The sequence below is a fragment of the Halichoerus grypus genome, chromosome 1 (genome assembly GCF_964656455.1).
Source record: "Halichoerus grypus chromosome 1, mHalGry1.hap1.1, whole genome shotgun sequence".
In the NCBI taxonomy this organism is placed as follows: Eukaryota; Metazoa; Chordata; class Mammalia; order Carnivora; family Phocidae; genus Halichoerus; species Halichoerus grypus.
Window position 1 is genome coordinate 215,348,215 of NC_135712.1, and position 17,092 is coordinate 215,365,306.

The following is a 17,092-nucleotide window of genomic DNA, read 5'->3' on the forward strand; positions in this document are numbered from 1 at the left end:
CAAAGATTCATAGGATTTTATTTTATTTTATTTATTTTTATTTATTTGACAGAGAGAGACACAGCAAGAGAGGGAACACAAGCAGGGGGAGTGGGAGAGGGAGAAGCAGGCTTCCCGCGGAGCAGGGAGCCCGATGCGGGGCTCGATCCCAGGACCCTGGGATCATGACCTGAGCCGAAGGCAGACGCTTAACGACTGAGCCACCCAGGCGCCCCGATTCATAGTATTTTAATGCGATATTTAAAAAGCCGAAATTAATGCAAAATAATCCATGATGAACAAAATATCAAGATTTTGGAAAAGGTAGGATCCGACCCTGCACTTGCATGACCTTGCCTCCCTCTCCTCACCCGTTCCAACAAAATTTCCTTTCTTTTTTGATAGTGCATTAACATTTTTATCCCGATGACTGAGTTTTATGGCGCCTCTGTAAATTTTGCTTCCAAAGCGAGTGCCTCACTCGCCTCCCGCTAGCTCTGGCCCTGGAACGAGTGAAAGAACGAATGAATGGCTGTATCTCTGCGCAAAACCAGGGCTGCAATCCGGCGCTCGGCCCGCGCGCCCCGCCACGCCCGCCCACAGTAGCAGGCCTCGCCCACCCCAGGCGTGCCCCGCCCACCCCGGCCATGCCCCGCCCCACCAGCGAGTCAGCTCCTCCCTTAAGCCCGGCTCCGCCAACCACAACCCGGACACGCCCACCCCGCGCATGACCCCGCCCCCCGATCCCCGGGCGCACGAAGCGCCAGCGCCCGTCCGCAGCCCCTGGGCCCCCGCGCGCGTCTCTCGTCACTTCCGGGGCGGTGGCGGGATCGAGGCTCATTTCCGCCCGTGGGGGTGCGGCGGCGGCGGCGGCGCAAGAGGCCGGGCCGGGGCGCCGAGGGACCAACGGACGCACGGGCGGGCGGCCGGGAGCCATGGAGCGCGGCCCCGGGGTAGGGGGGCGCGGGCCGCGGCGGTGAGTGCCGAGCAGGGGCGAGCGCGGCGGCGCGGGGCGACCTCAGTGGCACCCGCGGCCGTTTGGGGAGCTGGGCCTGCCCGCGAGGCCGGGACAGCCAGGTGGGACGCCCCCGAGACCCCTCACTCCTGGGGAGGCCGCGGTCCGGGCTGTAGGACCCGCGGGCCAGGCCGGGCATCGCGGGCCAGCGTTCCGACCCCGGCGGAGCCCTGTCCCCGGTCCTTTGAGTTCTCCGACGAAGGGTGGGCGCCCACCCTCCGGGTGACGCGCTCCCCCCACTCCGGGGCGAGCGCCGTCCGAGTCGTGGACTGCCCACGCCCCCAGCCGCCGACCACCCCCACCTCACCGCCCCCCGCCCGCCCGACACCCGGGCCCGCCGCAGCATCCCGTGGCGGAGCCCTGCTTCCCAAACGTCTCCCGGACGCCTCTGCCCCTTCGCAGGCATCTTCCGGCCGCCTGGAACACCTGGGTGGGCTCCCCGGTCTCCGCTCCCGTTGGATCTCCAGGTTGCAGCCCGGAACACACCGCAGCCCCTAACCCGTGGTGTCTGTCCTCGGCCCAGGACTCCTCCAGGACGGAGTCCAGACTCTGCAGCAGGGCTCTCGGGCGCGGCCTGACCCAACCCTGGCGCCCTCTGGGACCCCTCTGGTCACCTCTTCCTCCCCTTGTCCACTCAAGTGGGAGATCTGCAGTTCCTGGGACTCGCCGTCGCCTCTGGGGTTTTGCTCTGCCCTGTTCCCTGTGACCCGGCCACTTTGCACCTTTCAGACTGCACCTTCTTCCAGGCAGCTTCCCACCCCGACTGGCTGGGTGAGGTGCCGTGGCCATCGTTCGTATTTAGGTCATCCTAGATATTGCAGTTGCTTGGTTCCTTGTTGGTCCTCAGAACACCAGCAGCCCTCACTGGGCCTGGCGGGGGGGGGGGGCTGGTGGCAGAGTGCCCAGTGTGCACTTGTGGACGGAACTGCTGGGGCACTGGGTGCCAGGGGTTTGTGTCCACTGAGTGAAGCAGTGGGTGTGCACTGCCCGGTCAGAGCCCCCGCTCTCAGGGCTCACTCACTGACACTCATAAGTGGCACGAGGGAGGTCCAGGTATGTGTGGCCCAAGAAAAGACTGCCCTCCTTCCCTGTCAAGCCTGGCAGACTCTGTAGCTTCCCCCATTTGTCTTTACCGCTTGCCATTTGCTCATTCGTTTTGCCAGTGTTTACTGAGCAAGAGCAGAGAGCTGTCCTGCCCTCATGGAGTTTCTCTTTGATTGTCCGGGGGGTGGGGGGTGGGGGGGTTGGTTAAACATGTAAATACAAGCTGTGGTGAGTGCTGTGGAGACAGACCTGGAACTATGAGAGCATGGGGCGTCTTGACCTGGTTTGGAAGGCCTCTCCAAGGGCGCTGGAAGGGAGATCCAGAGGGTGGACAGGATAAGGGGCAAGGGCCATCTAGTGAGATTGGGGGAGGGGTTCCCTGGCAGGGCAACGGCATGGACTTTGGCTTGTCTGGGGAGATCGATGGGAATGGGGTACACGGTGAGTGAGGCTGCAGAGGTTGGCCCTTGAGAGGCTGTGGCGGGGGTTCAATTTCTAGCCTGAAAATAGCGGGAGGCCAGGGGCATCCAGAAGAAAGATGGTGTGCTTGGGTTTGTGCTGGGAGAGGAGTGTGGCTGCCGGGCAGAGTGGTGTGGGGTGGGCAGCAAGCAACCAGGCAGTGCAGTGGGCCAGGTGAAAGGTGGCCAGCATGTGGACCAGGTGTTGGTTGGAGGAAGACCTATCAGACCCCACTGGAGGGAGGAGTCAAGGATGACATCCGTGTTTCTGGCTTGGGCAGTGGGGCTTGTCCACCTGGGTATGCCCCTTCATTTCCTCAGTTGCCGGGGGGCTCCTACCTGCCCACCTGGCTCTCAGCCAGGCCTTCCTCCTGAAACCGATATTCACCGGATGTGCAAACGCCAGCCCCTCTCTGCCTCCCCAGCACCAGTGGGGAGGTGTGGATCTGGATCTCTGAGAATATGTTGAAGGGGAGGGCATCCTGTGCTCTGTAGAGTGTCCATCGGCATCCCTGGCCTCCACCCATTCAGTGCCGGGAGCACCCTTCCCCGTTCGTCACAACCCAAAATGTTCCCCCGTGTTGGCCAGTGTCCTGGGGGACAAACCTCCTGCATCTGAGAATGAGAATAATAGTTAATACTTGCGCGTGCAGTGCACATCCCGCCGGGGAGTTCTGCAAGTTCAGGGACACCGTGGCTTTCACAGCTCCCGCCCACTCCCCCCGTGTGCCCCAAATCTGGGCAGAGGCAGGCTGTGGCTCTCTCCAGCCCTTGGTGGCAGATCACAGGTCCGCAGGGGGCAGGTGTGTCCCTGGCCCAGTGGTTTGCGAATGCTCTGGCCCCAAAACTGCACGTGCCGGGGTGCTCTGCTGCTACGACCGAGCTGTGAACGTCCCCCTCGTCCCGGTCTGTAAGGAAGGGCCTACTGCGCGGTCAGGTCTTTCTCAAACCTTCGGGTTCCTTTCAGTGTTGGCAGCGCCGTGTGGTATTGAGTTGCTCTAGTGATTTAGCTGCAGTCTGTGACGTGTACTGTGTGTGTCTCTGAGTCGTGTCCCCCCCCCCCCCCGGCCCCGTCCACTGCCTAGTTCTCTCCTTTACTCCCCCTGGGAGGTGAGAGGTGTCTCCACTGGGAAGTGAGGAGACAGAGGCCCAGGAAGGGAGTGAGCCTTGCCCAAGGCCACAGAGCCCTAAGTTGGTAGAGCTGAAGCAGGAACTCCTTCAGGCTCCAGGGCCCCCTCCCCCCAGCCTGGCCCCGGCACAGGGGAGAGCCATTGTCCCAGCTCAGCCTCTAGATGTATCCTGCTTTTGTTACCAGAGCCTTTGTTTGTTGTATGTCCCCTGCCTCTGGACAGTGCAGTCCTGCCCCGCAAGGCCTGGCCCCCTGGAGCATGCTCCCAGGTCTCTCCAGGCAGCAGTCTATCCTTCCCTTGGCTGCTTTGTGTCACTTGGGGGTGGCCAATGACTCCTTGGATAGCACGGAGATGGGCTGGGGGGAGAGTCTGGGCCAGCTGTGTGGACAGAGGCGTAGGGAGGGTGACAGGGTCTGTGTGAGCCCAGAGCAGGGCTGTGTGGGGGGACAGCTGGGGTGAGCCAGGGTTCTGATCGCCCAGGACAGCCTGTGGGCCAAGGCTGGGCTGACGGGTGGGGCTTACATGGCAAGAGTCGGTGACTGCGCTCTGGGGCAGGGTATAGCACATGCTGGTCTGGTCAGCTTTGGGTCCCACAAGGTCCCTTGGGAGGTACCTGAACCCTGCGGATGACGAGCTGGGCCCACAGGTCCATGGGATGGAGGGTGGAGCAGTTTGGGCAGAAGAGGGTGGACTGGGCTGTGCGGAAGGCCAAGAGGCTTGGTACGGATGAGGTTGGGTCACCCGCCTCCTAGCGGAACCCCGAGGGAACCCCACCTCTCTCTTTTCCCCTGCAGGGCTGCCCTCTGCACGACATGGAGACGCAAGTCTGCGAGGCTCCCGAGGGCTCGGCTTGGACCACGATGGGGCTGGGCTGCGGCCTCCTAAGGGGGCTCTTGTCTGGGGCGGTGGCTGGGGGTTGCCCTCCCCCCTGCCCGCGTCTCAGAGCACCCCCACCCCTCCCCTGCCACGCGAGGCCCACCCTGGGGCCCGGTGCCCGCCATGAACGGCCTGTCAGTGAGCGAGCTCTGCTGCCTTTTCTGCTGCCCGCCCTGCCCCGGCCGCATCGCTGCCAAGCTCGCCTTCCTGCCGCCAGAGCCCACCTACTCGCTGGTGCCCGAGCCCGAGCCGGGGCCTGGCGGAGCCGGGGCCGCCCCTTCGGGGACTCTGCGGGCCTCTGCCGGCACCCCTGGGCGCTGGAAGCTCCACCTGATGGAGCGTGCGGACTTCCAGTACGGCCAGCGCGAGCTGGACACCATTGAGGTCTTCCTGACCAAGAGCAGCCGGGGCAACCGCATCTCCTGCATGTACGTGCGCTGTGTGCCCAGCGCCAGGTGAGTCTTCTGGATGGACCCGGGGTGGGGCCTGGACACCGCGTGGAGGGGTGGGAGGACCGAGTAAGGGAGGCCTGGGAGGCTCCTGGTGCAGGATGGGCTCCGTCCTTGGGCCTCTTGTTTCCTGCCAGAGGTCTCCCTGGAGGGCCAGCGCCCAGGTGGGAGTGCAGGTGCCCTGGGGACTCGCCTTGCCAAAGGGTGGCAGATCACACCCACCAAGAGCAGGCCTCGTTCCACCCAAGGCCACGTGGGACTGCCCTGGGCCCTAAAGGCGGGGTGTCCTTCTGGCTGCAGCCCCGTCCTGCAGATAAGTGCCCCGAGGCGCGGGGAGGCGGTTCCGAGGGGCCATGTCACACCTGCTTGATGAGGGGCTGCCTGCTTCAGGGTCTCGGTGCTCACCTGCCCAGGGAAGGGCTCCTGGGTGCTTGGAGCTCAGTGAGGCCTTGGCGTTCGCTTTGGGGCCAGGGCACCCGAGGCCTGGCAGGTGGCTCAGGCCAAGTCTGACTCCTCCTTTCCAGGGTGTCCTTGGGGCCTGGAAGTTCAGCTCTTCCCTGAGTACCGCAGTGGGAAAGAGGTGGGGCCTTCCAGGTGTTTCTGCCTTTAGAACAGGTGGGGTTCTTACTCCAGGTCTGAGTTCAAAGGGCAAGTGTTTACCTTTTAGCTAGGCTGGGGCCCAGGGGTGCTGGAGGAAGAAGATTGTAGGAGTCCATTGGCCAGGATCCAGCCTGTCGGTGTGGCCTGGGGCAGGTCCTGATCTGCCAGCAGCCTTGCAGGGCAGAAATGAGTGCTGGGGTCATGTTCTCTGGGAGTGGGAAGAGGTGCTGTGAGTAGGGGGCTTTATTCATTTGTGGGGGCAAGGGTGGGTGCCGCTGCCACCTTCTCCGGAAGGTTCCAAGCTGTGGGCATATGTGCGTGCCATCCTTGGGCTGTCAGAGTGCCTCTAAAAGGAGCGATTCCAGAGGAGAGACAGCCGCTGCCCAGGGGGAATACCCGTGGCGGTCACTGTGCTTGCTCAGCCCGCACTGTGAGTCCACCCTGTGCCGAGACTGCGACCGATGGTCCCAGCGGTCCCCTTTCCCAGAGGGGACGTTGGAGGCTCTGCTGGCTGTCCCCTGCCCAAGACCACACAGCCAGGAGGAGCTGGGCTCTTGGTGGCAGAGGCGGCCTGTCTCCCTCAGGACTCTGGTCCGTGGTGGTTGCGGGGCCCTCTGACCTGTCTTCCCCCACCCCCACCCCGCCCTAGGTACACGGTTCTCTTCTCCCACGGCAACGCAGTGGACCTGGGCCAGATGAGCAGCTTCTACGTCGGCCTGGGCTCGCGCATCAACTGCAACATCTTCTCCTACGACTACTCGGGCTACGGCGCCAGCTCGGGCAGGCCCTCCGAGAAGAACCTGTACGCCGACATCGACGCCGCCTGGCAGGCGCTGCGCACCCGGTGAGCCCCCGGCCTGATGTTGGGGTGCGGGTGACCGCCCCGGGCTCAGGCCAGTCTCCCCGGGTCCTGGCCGGTGGCCTGCAGGGGAGGGAGCCCTCCGCGGCCACACTGGGTGGCCCCTCGGTGTGACAGGCAGGCTTGGTGTGCCGGGAGGGGGGGTGGGCACTCTTCTCCTCCTGGGAACCCCTTGCCTGGCAGGGGTGTGGATGGGTGGGGGCTGTCCCTGGGGCAGTGGAAGCTCCGTCTGTACTGGGTGGATGGAGGACGCAGGCCTAGGAGCTGGTGTGTGAAAAGACGGAGATCCTGCAGCGAGGGAGCATTTGATGAGCAGGGTAGAGTGGGGCTGCTTTGTCACGTTCTCAGGGCTGGCCTATGAGGCACGAGCGGCCATGGACTGTGGTCTCCTCTTGGGGGTGGGGCTCCTCTGGGCCTGGAGGGTTCTGGAAGGTTCTGGAGGGTTCTATCAGGCAGCTCGGTGTCTAGCACAGCCCTGGGGGCCAGTGGGAGGCTAACAAGCAGAGGCTAGGTCCTCCCTGGGTGTGGGCCCCCAGCACATACTGTGTGCTTGACTCAGGGCCACCGAGATCTGGGCCACGCCTCCCTTCCTGGACCCCCACATGCTGCTCATCCAGCTCCTGGGCAGCCCCCTTCCCACCCTACCGCTTGCTCACTGAAGCACATTTGCTTGGTGTCTGAGAATCCAAAGAATCCTCTGGAAGGAGACCACCGTGACTGACTCTGACCCTCCTGGAGGTGGTGCCCTGCCTACTGCCTTCTCGGGGCTGCCCCATCTCAGCCCTGCGTGGCCGACCCGCCCCACCCGTTCCTATAGGGACCAAAGTCAGCTTGCCCTGGGGAGGTGGGGACCCTGGTTGCCGAAGTGATGCATCAGGCAGTCCGGGCTGCAGGCCCCAGGAGTGGGGTCCCCTGGCACCACCCTGGCACTGGGGACCCATCCTGGGCGGCGCGGTGCAGGTACGTGCTGCCCTTGGCTTTCTCAGCCCTTCCTGCTGTTCCTGCTGGCTGGGGGTGGCTGGCAGATCACACCCTGCTCTGGGGTGAGGGCTCTGAGCTCTGTCCATTCCACCACCTGTCCTGCTCCCAGCACTGTCTTCCAGAGACCCGATCCCTCAGGGAGAGTCAGTGGGAGGGCAGGAGGCTTGGACCCGAGTGGTGACCAGGGGCTGGGGAGGTCTGGGGAAGAATTGTTGCTCCATCTGGCACCTGTCCTGTTTTTCCAGTTGGAGATGTCCAAGGGTTAGGGCTGGACTGGTGCTCGGCGCAGTGGTGGCCGCTGGCTGAGGAGTGGCGGCCAGGGTGGTAGGCGTGAGGCCAGGCAGCTGTGACCTGGAGTGCTGCCAGGACAGAGACAGGTGTGGATGGCCCCTGGGTAGACAGGGAGGTGGAGTCTTGCCGCCTGGGTAGGTTGCACAGGTGAGATGCAGAGGGGTATCCCCTTGGTATATCAGGATCCAGGTTTGTGGGAGGAGAATCATGGAGGCCTTTCACCCGGGGAGGGTGGCCAGTGGGTCCCCATGCAGATGGGAATGGGCACTTGGAGGCTGTGGAACTGGCTTGGGGCTGGGTCAGCTGTGCTAGGGGTAGGGTGTGGTGCTAGAGGAATCGTGGGGGGGGCGGGTGGCAGGGTGGGGGGAAGGGCTGGGGCCTGGACGTGGGAGGTGGTGCCCACCTCCACGCAGGAGCCGCCGTTCCCGCTCCCCTGTGTTGTACTAAGCACCTAACTGGGCATGCTAGACACCGAGGGGCTGCAAACTGGCTGATAAAATCAAGGGACACAGCTACCATGATTTCTCATGGCCGAGGGGATGGGTGATGCCTGGAGGAAGACAGGTTCCCTGCCTGTGCTCCCAGGACTGGGTGTGTCCCTGGTCAAGTGTGTGGGGGGGGATAGGGGCTTGGTGGGGGGGGGAGCAGGAGAGGCCTCAGGACCCCCCAGAAGCCCAAGCATGGCCTTGGGGCCCTCACCAGGGGCACTCCATACCTGTGATCCAAGTTGATACTGTTGCTGAAACAGGGTTGGGGCCAGGTGGGGCTGCCGCTGGGCCAGGCCCCTGCACATCTGCCCAGGCCCTGCCTCCTCACTGAGCAGACCTGTTCATTGTTGGGGGGCAGGGGTGGTGAGTAGGGGGGGCTCTCCATTGCCTGGAGGCTGCGCAGGGAGAGTGGGGGACTGCCCCAGGAGGGCAGGGGGCAGCAGGGGTGTGTGTGCTGCTTGCCACGCTGTGGCTGACCCTGCCCCACTGCCAGGTACGGCATCAGCCCGGACAGCATCATCCTGTACGGGCAGAGCATCGGCACGGTGCCCACCGTGGACCTGGCCTCTCGCTACGAGTGCGCTGCCGTGGTGCTGCACTCCCCGCTCACCTCAGGCATGCGCGTTGCCTTCCCCGACACCAAGAAGACCTACTGCTTCGATGCGTTCCCCAAGTGAGAGAGGGGTGGATGGGGGTGGCCGTGGCGGGAGGCCAGGGGTGGGGCTTCCGCGGGGCGCTGCGCCGCTCCCAGCCTTGACGTGCCCTGCCCTACAGCATCGAGAAGGTGTCCAAGATCACGTCACCGGTGCTCATCATCCACGGCACGGAGGACGAAGTGATCGACTTCTCCCACGGGCTGGCGCTCTATGAGCGCTGCCCCAAGGCCGTGGAGCCGCTGTGGGTGGAGGGCGCTGGGCACAACGACATCGAACTCTACAGCCAGTACTTGGAGCGCCTCCGCCGCTTCATCTCCCAGGAGCTGCCCAGCCAGCGCGCCTAGCCTGGCCCCGAGCCGTGCGGGGACTTCAGCAATAAGGTGGCGCCTGGACCTTGCCCCCGCCTCGGACCGGGGGCTGCATGTGAAACCCCCCCCCGGCACCCCAGTCCTCCAAGGCAGCTGGAGGGTAGGGGGCCGGGGCCGGGACCTGCCCCAGCCCAGGGGCCGTGGACGATGTACAGGCGCAGAGCTACGCTCTCCTTTCCTTTTGGAAGCAAAAAGAAGGAAAAACGTGAAAACAAATTAAAGATTTAAAATTTTAGGGTTCCTCTCCCTTTTGTGGTTCATGCATGCTTTCTCAGGGCCCAGTGAGTTGGACAAGGGGGCGGGGTTCGCCCCCAAACTCCCAGGACGTTTTGGTACAAATGCAGGGGTGAGGTCGCTGTCCCTGTGGAAGAGGGGGTGGGTTTGGGTCCCATCCGGAGTCCCACCCCTTGAGGCTACTGGTTGGGTGGTGATGGAGGGGTAGGCAGCGTTTGAACCCAGGACCCTTGCCGGCTTGATCCCATGTGCCTCCTGGGAGGGCGGTGGGCTGCCTCTGCTCTGGGGCCGGGGCCCCTTCCACTCCCATGTGGTAGATAAGGACGCAAGGTCTGGGAGGTGCAGTGCTGTCGCTGGGCTGCCTTAGCTGTCCTGCCTGTCCTCACCCCCGTCCCTTGCACAGAGAGCCAAGGGAGCCCGCCCTGGCCCTGACCGGCCCAAAGGCCCAGCAGGGTCTCCCCAGGAAAGGGGGCTGGGACTGGGGTACAGGGAGCACTCCTGCCTTGGGGCCATCGGAGCGTGTCCTCCTGGGGTGCCATTGAAGGCAAGGCTGAGCCAGGGTCTCCCTGGACCTCACCACCAGCCCCTGGAGTGTCCTCTGTGCCGCCCCAGAGCGAGAAGGGTCTCGGAGACGAGTGGCCTGTCGTCCGTGGCGACTTAGCCCGTGTTGCTGCAGCAGGCGGTGGGGAGGCCAAGACCCAGAGCTACTTCCACCCCCTGGTCCGGGGCTTCCTGGGTCCCGCGGCCCCTTTAAGAGAGGGCGGTGCTTCGTTCTGGGGGCGGGGACGACACGGAGGGGGCGCGGTCTGGGCGGAAGCGGAAATGGCGGGTTCCGCGCGCGAAGGTGGCGGCCGCGGCGGCGGCGGCCGACCGGACCCGGGAGGAGGCGGTAAGTGGCCGCAGCTCGGACCCCGGCAGCCCGCCCGGCGCCCGCGTCTTCCTTGCGCGCCTCGACCTCCCGGCCCGCAGGGCCCGGGCCCAGCGCAGACGTCCGTGTCGGCGTGGACAGCGAGCGGGGCTTTGCTCCGCGGGGCTTTCCGTTGCTCGCGGCTGGAACTCCGGACTGGTGCGCAGGGGACTTGGAATGCTCGCGAGGCACCTAAGGAGCGGGCCGCCGTCGCGGGGACGGGGGGTGGGGGCCCGCCCGCCGGGCCGCGCGAGGACGCCCCTCCCTCGAGGCCTGCTGTCCGGACTAACCCCGCCCCTGGGCCTGGGGGGTCCCGGCCGGTCCTTCTCTAACACAGCCAAGTGCCCTGGTCTGGGGATGGGCAGTGGAGCCTGCTGCTGGTGCCTCGTCCCCCCCGAGCCCCACGTGCCCCTCTTGCTGGGAGTCTAGGGCCTTTTTTGATACTAAGGGACGCGAAGAAGCAAAACTGAGTACACGCGAGATGTGTACTCAGTAGAGTAGAGAATGTCTACGGGCCTAGCTCTCATCTGCCCTCCCCACCACAGGGCCTTTGCACAGGCTGGTCCTTGTGGCTGATGGGCCCTTCCTACATACTGGCCTTGTGCAGATGACCCCAGCATGGCTAATGTTTCTCAACGGGTCTGTTGCTACAGTGTTTCTTGCCCAAAGCACAGCCCACCCTCCCCCTGCTGCTCTTGTCACAGAGCATGTTCTTTTGACCCCATCAGGGCCAGAGCTCCACAAATGCAGTAAGTTGAAAACAACTTGTTTAGAATTGGAACAAAAATGTTTTCAGATACACAGAGTAAAAAATTTGGAGTCCGGAAGGGTGTTCGGGGAAGACTTGGCATCCTTCCCACCCCTGACCTCCAAGGCCTGGCTCCCCTCTCCTGGGGCAGTTTCTCCTGTGTCAACAAAGAAAATCTATGCATATACATCTGATGTGTTTACACAAAACTTCACTCCCTTTACCTGGGATCCTTTTAGTCAACATAGCTCGGAAAGTGCTCTCCACGTTCTGACATAGAGATCTGGGTCATTCATTTTAATTGCTGCGCCATATTGTATTAGTACCATATTTATTGTTTCCTGTTGGTAGAAATTTAGGTTCTTTCTAGTCTTTTTGTAACAAGCAATACTAGATTGATTATCCTTGTACAAATGTCTTTGTATCCAAGTAGGACTATTTCTGTAAGCTAAATTCTTTAGTGCAGGAGTGATAGGTCAAAGGGCTTTTCATAGGTCTCTAAATGTGTGCCTGATCTCTTTAACAGGTCATACCAAATTGCCTCCCACCAAGGAAGGAAGGAGGGGCCTAGTGTCCTCCACCCCTGATGCCTGATTTTGCAGATCTGGTAGGGGTAAAATAGTATTTCATTGTAGCTTACTTGTGTTTCCTAGAAGTGAAATGAAACATATCAATAGTTTTGTCAGATTTATTTTTATGTTGATTATTTTTACCACTCATATAATCATTTCAAAATGGGAAAGTGTATTTCTCATAAACATGTACGTATTTAAAAGCCATTTGTATTTCATATTCTTTTTTTTTAATTATTTTTTTATTTTTTATTTATTTTTGAGAGAGAGAGAATGACAGAGAGAGAGAATGAGAGGGGTGAGGGTCAGAGGGAGAAGCAGACTCCCTGCTAAGCAGGGAGCCTGATGTGGGACTCGATCCCCGGACTCCAGGATCATGACCTTAGCCTAAGGCAGTCACTTAACCAACTGAGCCACCCAGGCGCCCCTGTATTTCATATTCTTCAACCATTTTCCATTGGGTTGTTGGTGTTATTGTTTGCTAGGAGCACTTTATGTATTAAGGAAATTAGCCCATTTCCTGTTAAAATCGTTTTTCCCCCAATCTGTAATTTGTTTTTGACCTAGGACTGTGTTTTTTTTTCCCTTCGATTTCTAAAAAATTCATATTATTTCTGCTAAGCATTTAAAATCATTATTAGTCATTATTAGTTTTTTTCATTTATGGCTTCTGCATTTTGTGTCATGCTCAGAAATATTTTCTTTACTCTAAGATTATAAAGCATTTGATGTGTTTTTCTGGAAATGTAACGGTTTCTTTTTTACATATATATTTAAATTTTTGGTCTAATTTTGGAAAGTGCTTCTGGGAAGGAGTGTGGTGGGAACCCAAACTGCTTTTCCAAATAGGTTACCCCGACTCCATTTCCCGCGGAAGCCACTCTTGCCCCTACTGACTGGGCTGTCTTTATCACACGCTGGGCTCTTGAGTGTGTGGGTCTGTTTTCAGACTCTGTATTGTCCCGGCTCACTCGGACTCCATTGTCTTCTTTGCTGAATGTGCCAAGACCCCGTCTCCCCTCGTTAAAGTCGGGAAAATTGTCCCCCTAGAATCCACAGCTGAGGACCCGAACATATTGCGTGTCATAGTAGTTCTGCATGACACGCTATGACAGGAAGGATTCTGAAAGCTTCACTGTGTGTCCCCCTCCCCTTCCCTTGGATAGTCACAGCGCCAGGGGTCACCTGCGTTGAGACTGAGTGCTGGTTGTTCAGTAGCGCCTGCCCGTTGCACGTAAGGGATAAACTGAGGCAGGCCGTTGTTGACCGTGGGCTCCTCAGGCTGGCCTGACCCGCGGGCTCTGTGCCTGGGGGATCACCTCTTTCTGGGTGGAATGCCCCTGAAGGGCTCACCATCAGCCTCTGAGGTGGGGTCAGACCATGCACAGCAGTGATGGGGGGAGGCCAGTGGTACATTCCAGGATGCGCCCCCCCTTCCTTTCTGCTTGGTATGGCCCATGGGCCAGGCTGCCTGGGAGAAGGGCCAACTTTCGGTTCTCCATTTTGTGGATTTTCCACAACACATGTGTTCGCACCCGGCAGCAGCATTCTCCTGCTGCTCAGCAGACCCCCGAGCATGTGCACCCTGGGCAGGGCGCCCCCCGGCTCCCCGTGACACCTGACCTGGCACAGCTTAGGCCCCCGGGTCCCATGGTCCAGGCGTGCCCGGTACCCAGAGAGCCCCCGGGACACAGCCGGGCACAGGCGCCTCTCTGGGGGTCAGGCCTGGGACCTGGTGTGGATGCTGCTCACCCCGGGGCTGTGAATCCCAGAGTGGACTTCACGTGGGGTCCCCAGCACCCGAGGGCCAGGCCGTCCACCCTCCTCTCCTTCCCTCTGGGGAGGACCCTGCTTCCCCGCATCGTCCCCAATAGACTGAGCTGGTGGGACCCACTCTGCTGCCTCTGTCCATCTCTGCCTGAACTGCAGGGCCCCCGAGATTCCCGAGGAGGCCGGGGGTTCTGTTCCCTCCACCACAGTGGCTGTGGCTATGAGAGGAGCTTTGCCCGGCAGGGCCCAGATGTGAGATGGGGCCTCTGGCGGGTGCCCCGCTGAGGACCCCGAGCACCCTGACCTAAGGTGTGGGCGCTCCCGCAGGGCAGGTTCAGGGTCGGGGTGCGGGGCCGGCCTGGGAGCTGTGGGACTGCATTGGAGGGAGTGCCAACCCAGCATCAGGGTCCCCTTCCATTTCAGAGCTCCTGTCTCAAGCCCAGTCAGTCTTTATGACAACCCTGGGTCACCAGGTTGCTGTCCCCACTGTCTCCACTTACAAGGGAAATGGCTCAGGCCAATTTGCTCCCAGAGAAGTCCTGGGACCCCCATGGGGCTTATGGCCTGGGCTCCCATGGTGCTCAGATAGCCTCTGGACACGGGTGCGCCCCTGCCGGACAGTGAGCTCCATGGTGCTGGACCCCAGTGCCTGGCACCAGGCCACCCACAGACCAGAGCCACCTGTGTGTCCGGAGCCGGTGCTGGTGAGACCTGGGGGGTCAGGGCCTGGCTGCCGTCACTCGGCTCAGTGGGGCCGAGCCAGGGTACTCCCTGTGGAGACCACACAGCCCAGCGGAGCACCTCTTGACCCTGTGTGAGAGAAGGGTCTGGAAGAAGTTCCTCTCCCTCAGCAGGTCGGGTGGAGACCAGGGGAGCGGGGGCCTGCCGGAGGCTCTGTGGCCTGGTCCTCCCACGGCCACGGCCTCCTAACTCAGTAAGGCCCGGTGGGGTTCCTTCTTTTTTCCCATTAGAAACAACGCAACAGTATACAGACATGCTAGATTCCCTAGGGGTATTTTGGGGGTACCTTTTTAGGAGTGGAATTGGTGGGTCAAAGGCACCACATTTACAGTTTGACAAGCAAGGGAGGGTAAAACTCCATGGTGCCTCCAAAATGAGCTGCTAATATCTTTTTTTTTAAAGATTTTTTTTATTTGACAGAGAGAGACACAGTGAGAGAGGGAACACAAGCAGGGGGAGTGGGAGAGGGAGAAGCAGGCTTCCCGCCGAGCAGGGAGCCCGATGCGGGGCTCGATCCCAGGACCCTGGGACCATGACCTGAGCCGAAGGCAGACGCTTAACGACTGAGCCACCCAGGCGCCCCTGAGCTGCTAATATCTCAATGCAGCTCTCATTATAAACAGGACTCCTGTGTTCACTCTCCATGTGTATTTTATTTTATTTTATTTTATTTTTTTAAAATATTTTTCACTTTGGCTTTTTTTTTTTTTTAAGATTTTTATTTATTTGTGAGAGAGACAATGAGAGACAGAGAGCATGAGAGGGAGGAGGGTCAGAGGGAGAAGCAGACTCCCTGCTGAGCAGGGAGCCTGATGTGGGACTCGATCCCGGGACTCCAGGATCATGACCTGAGCCGAAGGCAGTCGCTTAACCAACTGAGCTACCCAGGCGCCCTCCATGTGTATTTTAAACATTTATTTATTTAATTTTTAAGTAGGCTCCACACTGGGTGTGGAACCCAACACCGAGCTTGACCTCATGACCCTGAGATCCAGTCCTGAGCTGAGATCAAGAGTCAGATTTCAGAGCTCCTGTCTCAAGCTTCGTATTTGTTTTAAACAAATTCTTCGTATTTGTTTTAAAATTTTCATCTTGAGGGCGCCTGGCTGGCTCAACTGGTGGAGTGTGTGACTCTTGATCTCGGGGTTGTGAGTTTGAGCCCCCGTTGGGCATAGAGAGGACTTAAAAAATATTAAAATTTTCATCTTGGAGTACTTTGGCAGTATGGAGTCCCATGTACCCTTCACCCGGTGCCCCTCGTGTGGATAGCTCGTCAGAAGCGAGAAATTCACTTGTGTACATTTACATTAACTGCCCTCCAGACCTTAGTCCAGTCCCCTGGGCTCCTCCACTCAGGTCCTTCTCTGTTCCAGCACTTGTGTAACCATGTTGTGTCCTTACTCTCTCAAAATCTAGGACACTTCTTCAGTTGTTCCTTGTTTTTCATGACCTTGACAGTTTGGGGGACTGCTCAGGTATTTTGTAAGATGTCCGCTAATCTGGGCTGAGGTTAGACAAGGGTTATGGGTTTTGGGGAAGAACACAGAGTTGAGAGAGAGTAGAGAGTTGAGTCTTCCTGTCATCTCCCATCAGGGGTCCCTGACGCTACCCAGACGTCACCCTGAAGTTGACCTTGATCTTGACCAAGGGCTAAGGTGGGGTCTGCCAGGCTCCCCACACTCAGGTCATTGCCCTCCCCTTCCCTGCTCTGTTCTTTGGAAGTGAGTCCCTGAGTCCAGCCTACACTTGCGGGGGGGGATTTATTTAGAAAATAATTTTTCATATAGAAAAGCATAAAAAAGAAAGGACGCATGGCCTGTAATGAGACTGCTTGGTACCTGCTGACATTTTAAAAGAAGAACAGAGCGGGGCCCCTGGGGGGCTCAGTTGGTTAAGCCTCCTACTGGATCTCCGCTCAGGTCTTGATTTCAGGGTCCTGAGTTCAAGCCCCACATTGGGTTCCGTGCTGGGTGTAGAACCTGCTTAAAAAATTTTTTAAAAATAAATAAAAAGAATAAAAGTAATAAATACGCATGGGTTTCAAAAAAAAAGTCGAATGGTATAGAAAGTATTATTAAAACTATTAAAACCAAATGTAAAGTCTTTACTGTCTTAAAAAAGAAGCTAGGGCCATCCCAGCATGTGTATACACACGTACATATGTTCACGTGTGTTCACACACACACACTGCAGCCTTGGTTCTGAGCCTGTCCTGTCTGGGGCACCTTCCCTGTGGGCACAGGGGCCTGGGGCATCTCTGCTCACCTGTGGCCCCCAGGCCTGCCTCCCCTCTATAGCCAGTGACTGCCCCCTGCCCCGCTCTGGTCTTGCAGCCGGGTGAGTGCCCTCCTGACCCCGTGAGTGCCACCAGAGCAGGGTAGAGACAGGAAGAAGGGAGGGACTGGCTGCCACAAGTGCTCGGGCCGCCTCAGTATTTCCCCCAAACTCTCTGCTGTCTCAGCTTTGCCCACTTCTCCAGCCTCTGCTGGCGTTGATTTCCTCATCTGTGAAATGGGGGTGACAACTCAAAGGGTCATAGTGAGAACAGAGTAACAAAACAAGGCAGAGGTGAGCGTGGGGCGGGGATCAGCGGGCGCTGGGGCTTGTACACACGCGGGCTGCTCAGGGTGTGAGCACGCACGTCCCGTGGGTAGAACACAGGCCCCCGTACGGGGACTCCTGCCTGCAGACCGGCCAGCATGGCCCACAGATGAAGTCCACAGGCCCGAGATCCTGATAATCGCTGGGAGGCATGTCTTGTCCGGAGCCATGCAGCCTGCTGGGGCGACCAGGATGGCAGCCCTGACCCGTCTACTCACACCCTCTGCCCATAGGAAGAAGGCGCCTCCTTAGCCATCACCCCATGTCCCTGTAGCAGCCCTGAGTGCAGCCCCCTGCCATGCCTGCTGGAGGCCCCAGGTGGGGC

At 59.8% G+C, this 17,092-nt stretch overlaps 1 protein-coding gene across 1 annotated transcript; it reads left to right on the forward strand.

Annotated features, from left to right (window-relative positions):
• Positions 1–805: 805 nt before the first annotated feature.
• On the forward strand, positions 806–9,429 carry ABHD17A (abhydrolase domain containing 17A, depalmitoylase). Its single transcript, XM_036069987.2, has 5 exons — positions 806–955; positions 4,421–4,957; positions 6,201–6,395; positions 8,664–8,843; positions 8,945–9,429. The coding sequence occupies exons 2-5, from the start codon at positions 4,626–4,628 to the stop codon at positions 9,168–9,170; spliced, it is 933 nt and encodes a 310-aa protein (XP_035925880.2). The 5' UTR covers positions 806–955; positions 4,421–4,625; the 3' UTR covers positions 9,171–9,429.
• The last annotated feature ends 7,663 nt before the right edge of the window (positions 9,430–17,092 follow it).